Consider the following 18,758-nt stretch of genomic DNA (forward strand, 5'->3'; position numbering starts at 1 on the left):
GTGGCTTCTTTTCCCAGCTTTGCTCCTGACTCACAGGGTGACCGTAGGTGGGTGACTTCCGCCATCCCTGCCACGGTTGTAAAATGGATATAATGCCAGTCGGGAGCTGTTTGGAGACTTGCGGGTAGAAAGTGTTCTGTCAGTTTATATTGCAAGGTTTGGCTCTCTACCCTTTTAACCCTGTAGCCAGCATGATGGCCAGCTCAGTTGCCAGTGCTGCTGTGAGAAGGACAGATTGTTACTCATGACAATTAGTTGTCCTCTCCCAAAACTTTGTGGCCAAATCAGGGATCCTTAATAAGGAGCATAAAGCTGTTAAAGAAAGTTTGGCTGTTTTCTCTTCCAGGCTTTTGCAGCAAAAAAAGTGAGCAAAGCGAAGTGTGGGAGATTAAACACGTTACAGATCCTTTTCTAGACTTTTTTTTCCTCACCTGGGGAGATAGTGGATCCCAGGTTTGTTGTATACTCACTTGGGGAGATAGTGGATCCCAGGTTTGTTGTATACTATGTAAGCAGTTGGACCGAGCAAGTGGACGAGCTGTAGGTAGATGTTGCAGCATTGCTATCAAGTGGCCAAGAGAAGAGTTAGATCGTAAAAAAGTCATTTTGACATTGCTGTCACCATAGTACTTGCCAAGCAAGTTGGGGCTTTGTTGCACCAGGCGTGAAACATGCCGCAAATGACAATTCCTGTGCTAAAGAGCTCACAGGCTGAAAGCTGCTACTAAGCGTGCATACTAACTATACAGAAATGCGTATTTACTATAAAGAAATATGCTCAGCTGCAGAGTTAAATGACATTTAACAGTATATTTTCCTTCCCCTTCCTCACACCGGCCCTCTCACATCCTGGACCAAAACACACGTCCATCCTTATTTTTTTCATATCAAGTATTTCCAGAAAAGATACTAACTAATTAAACCAATAATAGTCAGTGACTTAAGTGATTAACTTAAAGAAATTTACCGTATGCTATAGGTTTCCAGATGTGCTTTTGCACAGCATGGTACTCCAAGGTCCAGATGTGCTTCTACCTGCCCCGAATCATCTGGGACCCAGATGTGAAGGGCTGTTATTTTCAAGTACAGATGTTCCTTTTACACCACTTGAGACTCTAGACCTTCCCTGAAAATGGGCATAACCAAAAAGCTAGTTTAGTAACAAATTTCTGCTATGTACATTGAAACTGTCTTTAAAATGTGGGACAGATGCTGCTCCTCTGAAGTCAATGGTGAATTTCTCACTGACTTCAGTGAGAAATAAAGGGTTCTTTATTTAAAAAGATGAACATGTGTAAAGACCCTGTGTATTGGTAAGCCAGAGCTAGAAGAAGGGAAAACGTCTTGAGGTGATGTGTTTGCCCCCAAAACAAGCCACCCACTCCTCTGCAGCAGAGTTTCTCTTGACTCCAGCACAACTGTAGTTAGCTGAGTTCTGACACCACATCCTCCTTGTGAAGCCCCAAGACATAAAAGCATTTTTGTATTGCAGCAAGCTGAATGCAATGGCATTTTGTGGTGATCTCAGTATAAACAAGTGAGCTCCGATGGGATATTTGCCTCATACTCCTCAAACTGCCGCCACTCTCGAGCAGCTGTTGGGGAAGTCACAGCTGCCGTTCCCAGCTCTGAAAAGAAGAAGGCAGATTTTTGGATGATGATAGTATAGAAGCTGAACAAAAAGAGAAGACTGAAAAACACTATTAATGACTTTAGGGAACTTTATCGTCAAGATGAGCATATGTAAGTCCTGCTTTAATCCTAAATTAGCAAAGGTTTACTCAAAACAAAAAACATTTCTCTGTGAGCACAGTGTTTAAGCAGATTCTGGCTCTCAGTCTGTGCAGTTATTCTGAAAGATAGCAGTCAAGCTTGATAGGGAAAAAAAATGAGTGCACATTTAGTGAGTCTCCTATTTTCATGACAGAGAAGGAAAAGGTGACAGAGGCCAGATCCCTCACCTAGCTGAAAGGTTTCATATATCATATTCTTCCTTCTCTGCTGCCATGAACCAGTGGCACATTTTTCACTGTCCCAAAGGCAGACATAAAGTTTTGGCCTGGCTGAGATCCTCCATACATCAATATCTGCACCACAGGGAATCTTTGAAACCCAAGCTTTGCTCCACGAGAGGCCTCTGGCAAACACTAGAGGCACAGCTAACGCTGTTCTCGGTGCGTCCACTCTAAAATCCACTGGGTCTGACTGTAGACTTGGTGAATATCAATGTAGTGCCTTCTGCTTTAGCTCCAGACGACAAGAAAAAAAAGATCAAAACTGGGCTTTCTTATTCCAGCTATGCTTACTCGGGTTTGGTAAGGGCCTCAGGAGGCAAAAGATGTGGTCCAGGGCTCAAGGCAGGGAGAAGGGAAAGGCAGAGGTCCAGGGCAAGTGAAGATGGAGGAAGTAAGTGACGAATTAAACATTGGTAAAGGACTTTCATGGCATCTTAATGCTGTAGAAGCCTGGCCTTGTGCAAAACTCCTGCTGAAATTTGGGAAGTTAAGAGAAAAAGAACTGTATCCTGTGGGCAGCCCAACCCAGAGGTGAAGCAGAGTCGGAAAGGTTTTTCTCAGCTGTAAAAATTCCTAATATTTCTTTTCTTCTTCCTGAAGTGGTTTAAAAGAATTGAAATCTCCAACACTGACACTTGTCAAAACACAAGAGCAAATTAGGCTGCACAAGTCAAAGCATCGTGTATTCAATTTTTTTATGCACTCATTTCACCTTCTACATCTTTTCAGTGTAAAACATGCAGCTCTGAAACACAGTAATTTCTAATAAAAAATGGAAATTTTTTGAAATAACTTAAGTCTTAACAACTGGAAGTTCTTTCACTGTAACAATTTCAGTAGTGGACTTTGAACCTTCTCTTTCCTGCAAACAGTTCTGATTTTGATAGGTGGGCTTTTTACAATGCGGGGAAAAAAAATATCAGGAAACTACAGAAATAGTAGAAAACTGGTGGATGTATTATACATGGACAGAGTATTTGTTTCGATGGACACCACCGCAGTAGATCTGAGATGACTTTGCTGGGCTGCTTAACTCTTCCAACAGCCTTTCTCCCTATGGCTTTTAACCACGCAAGCCTCATCTCCCACTTCTTTACCACCCCAGGTAACAGGCTGGACGAAGGCTCTGACGTCGAATCCGAACCAGACCTGCCTTTGAAGCGCAAGCAACGCCGCAGTCGAACCACTTTCACCGCTGAGCAGCTGGAGGAGCTGGAGAAAGCCTTCGAGAGAACCCACTACCCAGACATCTACACACGAGAGGAGCTAGCTCAGAGAACCAAGCTCACCGAGGCCCGAGTTCAGGTAAGGACTAGAACCAGTGCGTGGCAAGTCAGCCTGGTGGCACAGCTTCTTGTTTATCTCGGGGAAAGAGATGGTAGTGCCAGGGATGAGGTTGTTGAAAGGTGGTAACATGGACGCGCTTCTTCTCTGGAGCCGCATCCACAAGGATCTGAGACTTAAATCCAGTTCTGCAGATTCCCACGTTCCCATGGATTTGCAGATATGCCATTTGGATTTGGCCCATTGCAGAGGTACCAGCTGGAGGGTTTCCATCCAGGTTGAGACCAGGAGCCAAATTTTCCCTAACTTGGCAAGACATTTAGCTCTCTGTTTTCTGTTTGAGGAAATTCCTCCATTTGGCGAGGAGGAAGCAGCATGTGTGTATGTTTGTATTTGGTGTTTTAGGAGAAATCGCACCATTTACCAACCTTGCCCAGGGGAGCAGATCATATTTTGCAAAGTTTGCAAGTTCTGTGTGTGAATTTTCATAAAACTTTTTTTTCCTCGATCTCCAGAGAGCACAAAAAGGGCGGGAGGAGGGAAGAAGAGGGGAGGAGCAGGAAGGGAGGGTTTGGAGCCGGGGGACTCTGACATCTACACGATTAATAGCCCTTGTGGGAACTCCACACAGAGACCCTTATGTCTTCCAGATAAAGGCTGGGTCAGCAGTGTGTGCAAACACGCAGAGGGATAAGGAGTGTGAACAGATCGGGGGGTATAATAGAGTCCCTTGGGGAACGGGAAGGAAAGGGGGAGGGATTGGGGATTGTGCTGGGTTAAAGAAGTGAAATGGAGACCCCAGCAGTCCATCCTCCGTGTGGCCAGTGCGATTAGGTTTCAGGCTAAGCACAAGGGTCTCTGTGCACGCAGCCGAGAGTTGAATTGCGGGCACTGAGAGAGGAGGGAAAGAGTACTCCAGGCTTGTGACAAGGAAACAGTCAGTCAATTAACCAGCTCCTCCGAAACAAAACAGGCTTTTTTTTGTTCTGCAGTTCTCAGGATAATGAGCTTGATGGGCTCGCTCAGAAGCCAAAACCACCAAAAGTTTTTCCTGTTTTCCCCCAGCTGTCTGGGAATGGACATTTCCCGCCACACCTGGGACATTCACTGGTTAAGGACTTTTCCCATTAGCTTTCTTTCCCAAAGAAGGGTTAAGCCAGTCACAGCACTGCAGCAGATGCCCTCTCACCTCCCTCCAGCTTTCTCTTGGGAGGTACTGGATTTTCCTGAATCCATCATCCCTCAAGATTTGGCTACGGAGACTGCGAAAAGGAAAGCTAGCAAACTTTAAACTGATTCTAGTTTTGATCTTAGCCAAAAGACTGTGCCAGAGTGTTCAACAGTAATAGTGTTAATTTGCTACCCATGTAGGTTCATAGGTAGATGGAGCCTGGGAAAGTGGCTAATTAAGGTGACTAAACTGCCAAAAGTTGGAACGTGTGAATTCCCCCATTTTTGTTTTGCATATTCTGTTTCTAATTGCTCTCACTTGTGTAGATGGACATAAGATGTTAAGAAGGGAGTAAAAATAGATGTTTCTCTGGCAAACAGACTGAAAAAAGAGGAGTTTCAAGGAAGAGCAGAGTTTAGGTTACACCTTTTTATGGGGTGAGAGAAACCTGCGTTGCATAAGCAGTGATGAGGGCATGCTGGGGAGGAGGGGAAAAGCCCTGAAGTGCCAGGGAGTGCAAAAACCAGAGGCAGGTTCTCTCTTTTCCAAGGCGCTCTGACCTCACCATGACAAGGCTTGGGAGAAGGGAGGGAGGCGAAAGCAGAGAAAGGGAAAGCTAAACAAATAAATAAAGAGAACCTTTCCCTCGTCTCAAGCTGTGATCTCCAAATCCCCCTACTTGCTCCCAGGCAGCTTGCATGGAGGTTCCTGCCAGGGCTCTAGTAGCAGCTGTTCTCTGAGGCACATTCCTGATGGCTTTCTCATTCCAACATCCTGGCAGAGTCAGCTTCTTCCCACCACTTTTAAGCCTGCCGCCCCTTGTAAAATTTTCTGGATATCAGAGCAGATCTTTTACTGGCTCTCGGGACCTACAAACATTAGTCAATCAAGTTCTTGTGGAAAAAAAAAAAGCCACACACACACACACACACACATCCACACATGCAGCCATCCAGCAGGGAATCTTCTACCACCTTACAGTCTTACTCCTGTCTCAATAGAGTTTTTAAGGCCAAGAGACGTGCTTTGGATTAAAGATGGCTGTAATAACAGTAGGGCCAGCTGAGATCAGGGTTTCTGGGTGTTAAGGGCCATGCCAACATCTACCCATCTATCTTGTCCCCAAAAGCTTATCATGTTAACATGTAAAATGGGAAGCAGACGTGTGAAAAGTATTTTGTGACCCATAGTCACAAAAGAGACTCAAGAGCAGCCTTCGCTGCTCCTCAGTGTCTGGTCATTGCTTCATCCATCTTCTGGATCTCAGTGCCACTTGTCTGCTGCGCAGCCATGGCTGGACAATCCCCTGATCACACCCAAGTCTCTGAATCACAGCTCAGGTGTTGCTACCGGGCTTTCTTACTCTATCGCATATACACAACATCCCTGCACTAGAATCCCATTTTGCTAATCACCGTACAAGCACTGAACAAAAACAAGCAGGCCTGTCCATCTCTTTGCTTCCTTCTCCTCCTCACCTCTTTGCTTTACCATGTGAAAGGTGAACTTACCTAAGCCTCATTCGTTCTCTTTGATACCTGAGTATTCACGTACCATAATCTCTTCTACATGAAAAGCTGATAGCTCTGTTAAACTTTATTGGCAGGCCTCAGAGTCTGGCTGGTCATGCAGCTGTCCCGCTAAGTGGAAGTTTGACACGTTGACAGCTAATAAAATTCACAAGCTGAACAACAACGGGGCGGGGGGGGGGGGGGAGGGTGGCGAGGGGGGTGTCGCGAGCAGTTCCAAGCTCCGGTTTCTCATCTGCTAGGAAGATCATGGGAGGGTGAGCAATACTTTTGCAAGGTCACTGCAGTGTCTGTATGGTTGAGACGTGGGATTCCGGCAGTCAGACTTCAACACACCCAAAGATATGAGCCATTAAAAGGTTAATCCCAAACTGAGCATAGCCAGGGACAAGACTGCCATGGATTTCCGGAAGGATCAGGATTACAGTGCCAAATCCATGCCCAGCGAGGCCACCAGTGGAAATTCCCACTGACTTGTTTTTGTCTTGACTCATGTGTCCACACTAATTGTCCAGTACTGAACAAATTCTTGCCCATCTGCAAGCTCCCATTTCCACCCTTCCACAAAACAAGCTGTTGAATGCCAAGCGTTCATGGATTTAAAAATTAAGTCTAACAGCTAAGCAATTCACTTAGCGAATTTAATGGAAGCTTTGATTTTGATCTTGAATGTATTCTGGGGTTTTACACCAGTTTTTGCAATTATCTAACTGATGATGTCAAAGTTTTTATGTGGAAAAAAACCCTAAATGGGATTCTGTGATAATTTTGGAACTTTTCTCCCTGGCATTTCTAGAGAAGGAAGATTTTTCAGAACAACTCTTTTCTCATAAACAGTTTAGCTTTGTCAGTACAGTGTTCTTCAACAGAATCATAGAATCATAGAATAGTTTGGGTTGGAAGGGACCTCTAAAGGTCATCTAGTCCAACCCCCTGCCGTGGGCAGGGACAGCTTCAACTAGATCAGGTTGCTCAGAGCCCCGTCCAACCTGACTTTGAATGTTTCCAGGGATGGGGCATCCACCACCTCTCTGGGCAACCTCTGCCAGTGCTTCACCACCCTCAGCATAAAAAACTTCTTCCTTCTATCTAGTCTAAATCTGCCCCCCTTTAGTTTAAAGCCATTCCCCCTTGTCCTGTCGCAACAGGCCCCGCTAAAAAGTCTGCCGCCATCTTTTTTATAAGCCCCCTTTAAGTACCGACAGGCTGCAATAAGGTCTCCCCAAAGCCTTCTCTTCTCCAGGCTGAACAACCCCAACGCTCTCAGCCTTTCTTCATAGGAGAGGTGTTTCATCCCCCTGATCATTTTTGTGGCCCTCCTCTGGACCCACTCCAACGAGTCCGTGTCTTTCTTATGCTGAGGGGTCCAAAATAATTTTGTCAGGAAATTCTTGTCTAGGTGTAGAAATGACTTCTCAAAGCAATGCTAATGTCAAAAGAGACACCAGATACATCAGTCATGGGTCTAGGGACTTGAAACTAATCCTTCTCCTAGATGATCCCATTTGTGGATCCGTTTGCCCAAATGTGTTGCATTTTTAAGGCTAGTTACCAACAAACCCCAGTGCTTATTTCCATTTTTTACTTGAACAATACCAACATAAAGAAATATAAGGTAAAACAAAGCAGTGCATATACCCAAATTGTCCTTAGGTCAGCACCGCAATCCCGAGTCACTTAGAAATTTGAGCACTGAAAATGTTTTTCACAAGTAGACTTTGGTGCATAGATTCCCATGCAAGCAGCCCATCTCCATTTTTCCTGGTGCTATAATGAGTCAGATGTGGCAGGCTCCAAAGTATGATCTCAAAAAAATTTCCCAGAAATCTACCAAAATTGTTCCCAAAAAATAGATGGCAGCTTTTGCTTCTCAGCATCACCCGCGGATGATTCAGATGGTCGTACCACAGGCAGCTGGGTACAAGCATGCATACCACTAGCAAGTACGTTAATCCTAGTTCCTATGATTTGGGCAGTGGGTGCTTTCTGGAAATAAATAAGAAGCGCGAAGGGGTGGGTGCGTTATGATGCTGATGTCTGTTATTAATCCCCAGGAAATTCCATGCACTGAGAAACCGTTATTTCAATAACAAAATTAAACTAGACAGCAGGAGTCGCAACCCAATGCTTTATTGATCATTTTTATGATGGGTACCATTGTGATTTCTGCCTGGGAGAAAATGGATGTTTCATTTAATAAAAAGGCTCAAAGCAATTCTGTCTCTGAAATCTCGGTGCATTTCTAGGCTACTCACATAATATGTATTTTATGACACAGTTTCAAACTGTAGTAAACAGCCATATTCTAGATTGTGCTGCAGTGGCTCAGACATGCCAAATGGAGCACCAGAAAAGAAATTCCATTCAATTTTGCTTGAAATTTTTCACAAAGCAATTCTGTTCTCCATGTGAAGAAGCTGAAAACCACCGTTTACCAGCAGTACTCTGCAGTCTAGTTTCCAGAAAATACATGGATTTCTCAGGAACTTCTCAAATATCTCTGTTGTGGGCTAGTGGGGACCCCAGTGCTCTTTCACCAGCTGTCACTGTGGTCAAAGGTCTATCCTGTTCCTTGAGATGGTGCTTTTTGAAGATGAAGGTATTATATGAAGGGACGGCATGGTGATAAGCAGGTCTCCCCCAGCTCCGAGCATTGACTGGAGTCATGCAAAGCTGCTGGAGCCTAATGCTGTTTGCCTGGTGTTTTGCTTCCCAAACTCTTTGAGATGTGTCCAAACTGGCTCTCTGAGGCAATCCCCCTCCCTTAAAGGTCAGCTGAGAATGTTTTCTTTCTTCCTGAGGGTCCGACTAGTTTACATTTCTTGTGAAGAGGGCTGCGATGAGGTTATGACACAACAGCTGCCCTGTGTTTTTGGCAGCAGCCGGGGCACTGAGAGGCTGTGCAGAGGAGCCGGCAGTTGGGGCTCTCGTTGGCAGAGGCTGGCTTGGCATGCTTGTTTTCCACGGCATGGGGCCAGCCATGCTCTCGCACACCGGAGCGTCCAGATAGAAGGCCCACGGTGAGAACAGCCCCTGGCACCGCGGCAGCCGGTCCGTGAGAACCGCGGTGGCTCTGCCGGTGCGTGTGCCCAGGCACGTCGAGAGACCAGCGGTGCGATGCCAAGCAGCATCCAGCTCCCGGGAGAGGTCGGGGTGAGGGTAGCGTGCTGTTCCAGCCGGCTTTAAAGAAGCAGCTCTGCAAGGTAAAGCCAGCGAGGGCTGAATGCAGCTGAGATGGTGAGGAGGGTCCAGATGCTTCCCCCTCATGTCTCATGGAGATCTTGCTGCAGAATGATGTTGCTAATGAGAGAGAGAGGTCGGCTGCAGTCTTGTTACATTACTTTCTGTTTGCTTAGTGAATTGGTGCTTGATGTCTCACGGCATTGCTGCTGTTCTTTCACATCTCTCCAGCCTGAATTAGAAACAGAAATGCAAATGGATTAAAGAATAACCCATTGTGTACTTGCCCCAGCTAATATGCTCCAAATAAGCCCTCAGTCCACCTAGTAGTCACATAAAAAATAAACAAAACCAAACTGTAAATTAAATTACCAAGTATCCAAACTGCAGCGGCAAGTCTTTTTCCACCTGAACTTTGGAAAAGCCAGAGATGATCTCTTAAAATTGCAAGCACATCCTATGTCCATATCTAAGGGTTTGCTTAGAAAAGCATCAGCACTTTTGGTATTCATAGTAGAATTACAGTAACCAGCCCCCCTGGAAACAGAAATGTCCCACTGACAGAGGACATAGTCCCAGCTATGTAAGCCTGAGGGCATCTTGCTGGAGAGAGTCAGCTCTCTTTCATTAAGTATATTATACTTTACTGAAGATGAAAATGATAAGCCTAATCCTGTAGTCCTTCTGGCAAAGCATTGGTTGAAGTCAACAGGAATGAATATAAACTTCAGGACTTGCAGCATAGTTTGACAAGACCAGCTTGTTTTGTATGTGTGGGGCAGGGAATCTGTATGAAACAAATGGAGAAATTTATGACAAAAGGTGCTCCTTCGAACTTGCTGGCTTCTGCAGATGGAGGAATCCATTCAGTTCAGTAAAACATGATTTTTAGATAAAATTGTGGATTTTTGTGTTGAGATGCAAAACCTGGAACTGACTTTTTTGATTGTTTGTCCTATTCTGCTTTTCTTGGTCCCCTTTGGACCGAGGAGCAGGACTGCCAGCCTCATGGTCGCAAGCTGAAAAAGGGATCCCCTAAACAATGTGGTAATGATTTGATTTTCTTACAAAGGAAAGAGGGCCCAGAGGCCAAAGCAATGAACAAGATCCCAGTTCCTTGGACGAAGCAGTTGTGTATAACACTGCGCACTCAGCTGGTCTAAATGGAAGTCAGTGAAGTTGCACTGATTTATAGCAGCAGAGTGTCTGTCCCATTGTATTAAAAACAAATAGGGCCTCCCAGAGGTTTTATGAGAAGAACTTTTATCACAAAATTTCCAGTCCAACGAGGGTGTGGACCAAAATATTTCTCATATGCTTTGCTCGTATGCCCTATGCTGAATCTCTCATTCTAGCAGAGCCACCACCCAGTCTGTGCCCGGTAAAATGAGCAAGTGTGCCATTGCTTCGAGCAGCCAGCATGCGTGGCTCTCGCCTGTTCTCAGTCTCCCCAGCTAAGGAGGCTTTCTGTTTAGTGGGACACCAATTAAATAGATTCTGTTTGGTCAGCAATAGAAAATGTTTATAATAATCAGGAGGAGGGTTTGCCAGGGTGTTTTAATCTTTGAGCCACTTCCCGTAGCACTTAAGCTATTTTTAAAAGCTCATAGTTTTTTATTTTGCAAAGAAAATCTTGATAGTGGGAATCGATGTGCTGCTGGTTTGCTGTTAAAGCCCAGCCTATCTCTAGCCAAACAATAGCAGCAGGAAATCTGCTCCCCAACATCTCATTCACCTCAGTGAGGTGTGAACATCAAAGCCTGTTCCAAAATGTTTAAATGCAACTCTAACACCATTAAGACTTGGTTGTCTAAGAAGCAAGTGTTGAAATGGAGAGAAAGCACTTCATAAAATACACTACCTGGCAGCTGCTTTCTGACAGCAGTGAACTCATCCTAATGTCTTTCAGCTTCCACAAGTCCCATTCATCCTCAGAGACAGGGTTTATAAAGAGATAAACAGATAAGTAAAACAGAGCGTTTATTTTAAATTTTATTTTATTTTAACAGAATTCCCTCTGACAACTGAAATCATCACTGAGAAGCACAGTTTGTAAAATGTAGAGCTGGAAAACATGTTTGCAAACAATCATTCAGGATCCAACAGCTATTTCATTCAATGATAATATTTTTTTTAATTTGTAAATATTATTAACTTTTATTACAGTAAGGGGTAAAGCTGCATCACTGGGCAGGGCTGGATTTGGAGCTGTGAAACCATGAGTTCAAACCTGGGCTTAGGATGTCTCAGTGTGAAAGCGGACAGATCTATCCCATTTCTCTTGCCTCCTGCTTCCCCGTCTGGAGTATGAAATCCATTAGCAGTTATGAAGTGTTCATACTGTGATGATCATTTAAAGGTAGAGATGGCCTTTTGGTTGAGGAAGTGTTTGTGACATGATTAATTCTTAGACAGCCACTCAAAGATTAGAAAGAATATTGCAAGAGTAAAGTAATCAATGTCACAATCAAATATTTCACTGCTAACAAGAAAAAGTGGTTTGCAAAAAAACCCCACATACCACAAACTGTTTGTTGAAATTCTTCAACAGATTGTTATAAATAGCTAACACCTTCAGGAACTGGGGTATGTCAGGAGAAATATAGGCTAAATTCATTGGATAATCTCATTTGTGAAGAGTCATTTGTTCTGCACCACTAACCTTGTTTAATATTTATCATAACCAAATCACCCACAAGTGATAGAGGCTCAGTGTTTTAAGCACTGAACCCAAGTGTCACTAGATACAGCTGTATCCCTACATGCACAGATAAAAATCTACGTGCCTAAAATCTGTGCACTCTCATGGGCTTTTTTCCTTGTTCTTTAAAGAGTTATCTCAGTAGCTTCAGCGATGCTTGTATGTCTCTGATGTCTGTTTTTCACACTCCTCAGCACCTGGCAGAGGAAGCGTAATCATCACCGAACTGTTGTACGGATTTACAGGTTCCCATCTCACTGTAACATCTCAACCCTTTCCAGTCTGGGAGGGCTGACTCTCAGCACCATCTGAAAGAAGGCATTCGGATGGAGCAGTAACTATCCCTGGTCTCTCATCACTGTTGCTGCTAGAGTTCCTCTCTAAAAGCCTTCTGCATCAGCCTCCTGGGAAGCCCAGGATTTGCAGCATTTATGACTAGTGTGGACAAGGCAAGGCACTGCAGGGATTTGCCCTGGTTCAAAGGAGAACCTGGAGAGGACCTGATCTGGCAGTCGCCTCTATGCAACCTGGGGAGGGACCTCACCTGACTTTGGTGGAATTTTTTTGGTGTGCTTGGGCCATAAATGGCCACATGACTCTTTTCCACCTGGTTTCTGCAACCTCTTGGGCCTGTGAAAGCAAACACATGTTGCATCTCTTCCATTCTGCTGGAGAGCAAAGGCACGACTTGGCTTTTCCATCCCTGTTTCCATTTATGAGCTCATTTATCCCATCTATCTTTCTCTAACATCAAGTCCTGATTAGGCTGAGCAGGAACACAACAGGCTTTCTTTCCCACAGGAGGCTCTTTTTGACCTTCCTTTCCTCTCCTTGTCTGACAAATTGTGGGAGCTGACCCATATCTCAGCGGCTGCGGGGATAATTCAGTCCAGCCCCATCCTGGCAGGCAGCTGTCTCTGCAGCCCTTCTCCGCTGCTCTGCTGGTTGAGAACAAGTGGCTGGGACATCTCTGGCTGGCCATTGGCAGGGTTGGGTGCAGGCGTTCAGGTTAAATAAGAACCAGGGCTAACCTTTGCCCCAAACCCAATCTGGCTGGGAGGATGGGCTCTTCTGAAATCAGCTGGTTCTGCAAGGCAGACAGTGATGAATTGGAGAGGTTTCTTAGTCTCGCCGTGCCTCCCTCTCCCATCTGTGAAGGGGATGGTGAAGGTAATGGATTGAGTGATATTCTGCAGCGAACACCTAGCGTTCAGGATCCTTGTAGCAGCACACTCACTTACTGAGCAAGGTGCACATGGCACAGTGACTCTGGTCTTATCTGGACCCTGGGCATGACTAGGACACGAAGAACCTGCTTGGATATCTTCTTTTAAGTTATTTTCCATGAGGGCATTCCTGTATCTATCTGCTTCCCCTCAGTAGATCTGAGCAGTTTCTATAACACATCTCCTGTCTACTTAATACATTCTTTGGAAGACAATTCATGGGGACAAAAGCCCCAAATGTCTTTAGCAGGTACAAACTGTTGTCTTCAGTGGCCTGTATTATACTTCTGTACCCGTGGAAAGCAGCACGTTTACACAGTGCAGGATCTCTTTGCTATGCACAGACAAATGATCATGAAGAACTTGTCTTTTTAAGAAAAAGCAGGTTTCTGACATGCTGTTTTTTCTGCTCTTGGGTTCTTCACGCAGCCCTTTTCCCAAGTGCTGGCTACGTTTGTTCCAGCATAAAACTCTAGTCGTACGATCCAGCCCCAGCAGCTTCTAGAGCAACGTCTCCACAGGCAGACCAGCAGCTTCAAAACTTCTTCCTCTTCCTCATCTTCTTCCCACCAGTCTGGTTTTAGCAGCCGTAGCCTTCACCCCAGGCTTAACATGGTGTAACAGGATCCTCTGGCAGGGGGAATCTTTAGTGGCTGATAAAACCTTAACTGTTCTGAAATGAAAGCAGGTTCCCTTTGAAGTGTGCCTCGCATTACAGTTAGATGCTCTAGCCTCTATATTTTAACTACCAATAAAATGATTTATAAGCATAAAGGCCTGAGCCACCTTTAAGGCAGGGGAAGGGAAAGAATTGCTAACATCATTAGCTGGAATGTATCTTCTTTTTTTCTGTGGGTTATAAATAAGGGGCGGAATCAACCTGTTTGGGCCATGAAATGTCCCTTCCTCTGCACGGGAAGATAAATCCTATCAATTTCTTTGTGGAAGGTTTCAGTGTATTTGTGGCTGGATTCTCCAGCCAGGCTCTGTTAGGAAGCACTGTGTTTAAGTATGTAGTTGTGAATCTCATTTGGTGCATGTGTATTTACTATTACTATCATTTATTATTTGTTTTGCTATGATGCTCCAGCCAAGACAGAGGTCTTGCTGTGCTGGGTATGGTGCCTACAGGCAGTTAGAGAGCGTCTCTGCCTCGGATGCCTGATTGTTGAAATAAACTAAAATGTGAGAAAATGTGGGTTTTATCTTCAATTTAGAGGTGGTGATCTGATGCGTGGGTTGTGTAAGGACCAAAATATGTTGAATGCAGCAATGTTTCCACTGACTTCAAATCAGAAAAGCAATAGCTTTCCCGAAGTCACAGAAGGAGCCCGTAGCATAATTAAGAACTGACTTTCTTTCTCTGGTGATAGTCCACTGTCTTGAAAGTCAGCTTTCCTTTCTTTACAAGCCCATGTGCATTGTAGACCAAAGTATGCAAGACATCCCAAGAATGGCCTGTGCACAGGCCTTTTTGGTCAACTCTACCTGTTTGTAAAAGGATCCAGAGTACCCTTTTATTTCCCTTAAAAAATAAAGGAACTACACACCCTTAACTGGATGTGGAGAAGCAAGACGGGAGGAGTCGTACACACACGTGTGAATTTTAATTCTGAACAATGGATGCAAACATGCGTGTTGGTGCACGGACAACAATAACCTCACGTGGTGTAACGTAAGACAACACAAATCTTTTCAAAGTTGTGTTTTGATTGTATGTTAGCCAAGCCAAGTGACAGACCACCACAGGGGAACCGAGTACTTGTGGGGGTGTTGTTGGAGAAATGTGTCCCGTACTAGACCATCTCACTCCACATGTTTCTTCTGAACTTCTAATCATGAGTGGATTTGCCAGTATCTGGCCACCCTTTGCGATGTCGGGAAAGTGTCAGAAATCACTGGAGTGGCTTTTATGTTCTTGGAGTTCAATTTCTCTTTTCCTCTCGATTCCTGGATTCATATCTGCTTTGGTTATGTTTTCCCTTCAGGTATTTGAATTTTATGTGCTATTCTCAGCATTGAGATCCTTTTTTTTTTGAGTGGAAGCTCTTCCAGCCTGGGACTAGGCATTTTTCTCTGAAGAGAGGAGGTTTATTTATCTCCTTATGTTCAGCTAACAGAAATATTCAGACAGTTTTTATGTCCTTAACGGTGAAAGTGGAAGCAAATGATATGAGAGGAGGAGCCAAGTTCCATATCCCTAATTCAAAGGATGAATTACATATACATGCATGCATGAGAAAAGGACAGGACTGTCCTCTTTGCATGTCCAGGGCAAACAAAAGGTTATTTATTCATTTGTGTTGCTCACTGCTCCTGGAAACTGCCATGAATTGGACTGTATAAAAGAGTTGTAAAGTGCTACAGGCCTTAATGTTCATTCATTTCTCTCTCCTTAACTCTGTCTGAGATTTTGCTAGTGACTTTTGGTGCCAAAAATGGACACAGAGATTCTGACCTGCATGGACTTTGTTGATCAATGCAGATCGGATGTAAGCTGACCTATTTCTGTCACGCTTTTGGAAGATGCTAAGAGGTTATGCTGCTTCAGCCAGTAGTGCACTGCAGTCGGAACAGGTCTGTAAAAAGACGCATTTGGTGCCAAGGACCTGACATCAGCACTGTATACATTTCAGGGGGTTTAATTTAGACCAGCTCTTCCAAAGAAAATGGGGCTTTTTTTGGTTTTACTGTACATGGATGTAAATAACAGCGTGAAGTGAAGGACTGCCCAGGACTAGGTCCTTCCTAGCCATCGTCAGCTTGTCACACACAACTATCATTAGCAGGTTTTAATCAAACTGTTTCCACAGTGCAGTAGTAGATGAGTAACACGTAGAAAGAGCAATAATAGACTGTGATCCAGAGAACCTCGCAGGAATTTGTGTGTGAAGCTCAGTGTATGCTTGTTTTTGCAGCAAGCACCACTGCAGTGCATGTGGACTGAGAGCCAACACTCCATTAAATAAGCAGCTCTCAGTGAAAACACGTTGCCTTGTCATGCCGAGTGAATTATACATACGCACAGGTGCCAGTAAGAAAAAAAGGCAAACTAACAAGTGACCATTTACAGGGGGACTCAATTTAAAGGCCAGAGAAAGACATCCACTTTGAGATTTGGATCATGTCTGAAGTGCAAAGCACATCGGACTAAGGTTCTGCTATATTTGGGGCAGAGAGTTTTGGTCTGGTTCCCAAGATGTGGGGACAGTTTGGACTGCAGTGCCTCAAACCCTTGTAACCCCAGCTTCTGATCTGATGTTGAGCAGCTTGGAAGCCTGATGGAGGATTTTTTTTCCCCCGGAATGCTTTACACTCTTGATTTTTGCTCCATTTTTTCTTGTTGCTGTGAAATTTAATCGTGTTTTCTAGCCCTTTAGGCCTCACAAAGTCCAGCAGCTGCATTCTCATCTGGCTTGAAAGCTTATCCGCATACTTCTGAACCCCAAACAGGGATCGGGCCTGAGAGCCTCTCTGATTAAATGAAGTAAACCAAGCCCAAGAGACAGCTTGAGAAGCCCTTTCCACTATGCAGAAGGGAGATTGCCCATGATAAAACACATCAGGGCAGACAAATGCATTTAGAAAAATTTCCCCTTGAGTCTTACAGGTAAACTAGCACTATAGGAAACATGAGCCCAGCTTTGCACATGCATTAATACTGGGTTTATTTTAATGCACAGTGATTTAAATTGGCTGCAGTACAATTCTAGTGCACACTGCAGTGCCTCTTGCAAGGAGAGCATGTCTTAGCATACAGACAACAGTGATTTGCTGCAGTACAGAGAAGCTAAGAAAACCCTGTATTCCCTCCGGTCTGGTTCTATCTATTTAGCTTGTCTAACATAGAAACCATGATGCTAATCTGTCTATTTATCCCTCCTAACAGTGCAGCCGTGTTGCTATTATGGTACTTAATCCTTCAGCATAATTCACATAGTTGTCAGATAACAAGGCAGAATGGCCAGGTGGTAGCAATGCATCTATTTGGTATGGACTCTCTCAGAATACACAAGCTAAATTATTCCTCTTCATCTCACCCTACTGCTGATAGCACCCTCCCATGCTCTTAGTAGTATCTTTCACAGTTTTAAATGCATTTATCTTCACCCAGGAGACAGGGCAGTAGTAGTATTGTCATTTGGGAGAAAGGAAACTGAGGAACTGAGACGAATGCTCACAAAGTCTGTGTCAGGCAGCGACTTGAACCTATTTTTGGCCAGTGCTGTAGTTCAGGATGTGTTTCCATCAGCAACCCAGGTGAGATGGGACAATAGCTCAGAGTAAGTCACACGTGGTCTTTCCTCTCCCCATCAGGTGTGGTTCAGCAACCGAAGGGCGAGATGGCGCAAACAGGCGGGAGCAAACCAACTTGCGGCTTTCAATCACCTGCTGCCAGGGGGCTTCCCGCCGACAGGAATGCCGACTCTCCCCCCGTACCAGCTGCCGGACTCCACCTACCCAACAACCACCATTTCCCAAGGTGAGCATCCATTCGCCTGCACTGCTCCTCTTCTCTTGCCCTACATCATCCCATCATCCCTTCCCTTTCTGATTCGTGACATCCCACTAAGGCACTTGTAATACATAGGTGGTTTTCCTTTAGTTGGGAAGATGAGGTTTTTCTTCAAGTCAATGGAAACTCCACAGTTTTCTCCTCTGTCTCATGGTCCTTTCTGCTGTGTCAGTGTGTCTCATGACTGTAGTTCTTCTGCTCAGCTTTGAAATGGAGAGCACATCAGTCCAAAGTGAGTATCATATAGGCGATCCCTTGTTCTGGATAAAACTCCATACTGGGGCTGAGTGGAAGCAGTATTGCTAATTCCAGTTGGCTTTGGCCTTGGCCTTTACAAAGGAATTTATGGCTTCAGAAAATTAAGAGAAAATTCAGATATTTCATCCCAGGTTTGCATATTTTGTACTGTCACATGATATGCTTGTGTTCATGTGGAGCACAGAGACAGTGGGACCTTGAAGCTGAGATCAGGATAGCCAAACCATCAATCCATGCTTTGCAGAGTCCCGGCTGTAACACCCCATGACTGTTTACCTCTGAACCCTCTCTCCACAGACGGGGGAAGCACTGTACACAGACCCCAGCCCCTGCCGCCGTCCACGATGCACCAGGGAGGGCTTGCTGCAGCCGCTGCTGCTGACACTGGCTCTGCCTATGGGGCCCGACACAGCTTCTCCAGCTACTCGGACAGTTTCATGAATGCTGCAGCTCCTGCCAACCACATGAATCCTGTTAGCAATGGCCTCTCTCCACAGGTATGTGACCCGCTTCATTCTCTTTTTTTGGCTGAGAGTATTTGGCTGGTCCAGATCCTCTGAGAGCAGGGCAAGCTTCAGGCTATCACAGTGTATTATGATTAACAAGGGAGTTACTGTTATTGTCACGAATTCTTGGAGGCAGCCTAGTTAAAGCAATTAGTTAATTTGTTTATCGGCAGTATCTCTATCCTGAGCTCAGCACTGTACTGCCAAAGCATTTGTATCCTGATAGTTCCCATATTCAGGTTAGCACACTGTAATCGCAAACACCAGGACCTAGGGCATCGGTGTTTGTCTTCTCAGCCCTCCAAAAAAATTCCAGTGCAGGTGTGGGCCCTTCGATTGTGGATTTTAGCCTAATGACAGCACGCTTGACTT

The 18,758-nt window shown here is 44.8% G+C and overlaps 1 protein-coding gene across 4 annotated transcripts in view; it reads left to right on the plus strand.

The window, feature by feature from the left end:
- Positions 1 to 18,758, plus strand: part of PAX7 (paired box 7) — a 102,546-nt gene that overhangs the window by 47,260 nt on the left and 36,528 nt on the right. For all 4 annotated transcript variants that reach the window (XM_076355977.1, XM_076355975.1, XM_076355976.1 and 1 more), the window contains exons 5-7: positions 3,121 to 3,320; positions 17,424 to 17,589; positions 18,178 to 18,377. In XM_076355977.1, the coding sequence (XP_076212092.1) occupies positions 3,121 to 3,320; positions 17,424 to 17,589; positions 18,178 to 18,377 (566 nt within the window). The remainder of the gene's footprint in view (positions 1 to 3,120; positions 3,321 to 17,423; positions 17,590 to 18,177; positions 18,378 to 18,758) is intronic.

The sequence above is a fragment of the Aptenodytes patagonicus genome, chromosome 19 (assembly GCF_965638725.1).
Source record: "Aptenodytes patagonicus chromosome 19, bAptPat1.pri.cur, whole genome shotgun sequence".
NCBI classification, from domain to species: domain Eukaryota; kingdom Metazoa; phylum Chordata; class Aves; order Sphenisciformes; family Spheniscidae; genus Aptenodytes; species Aptenodytes patagonicus.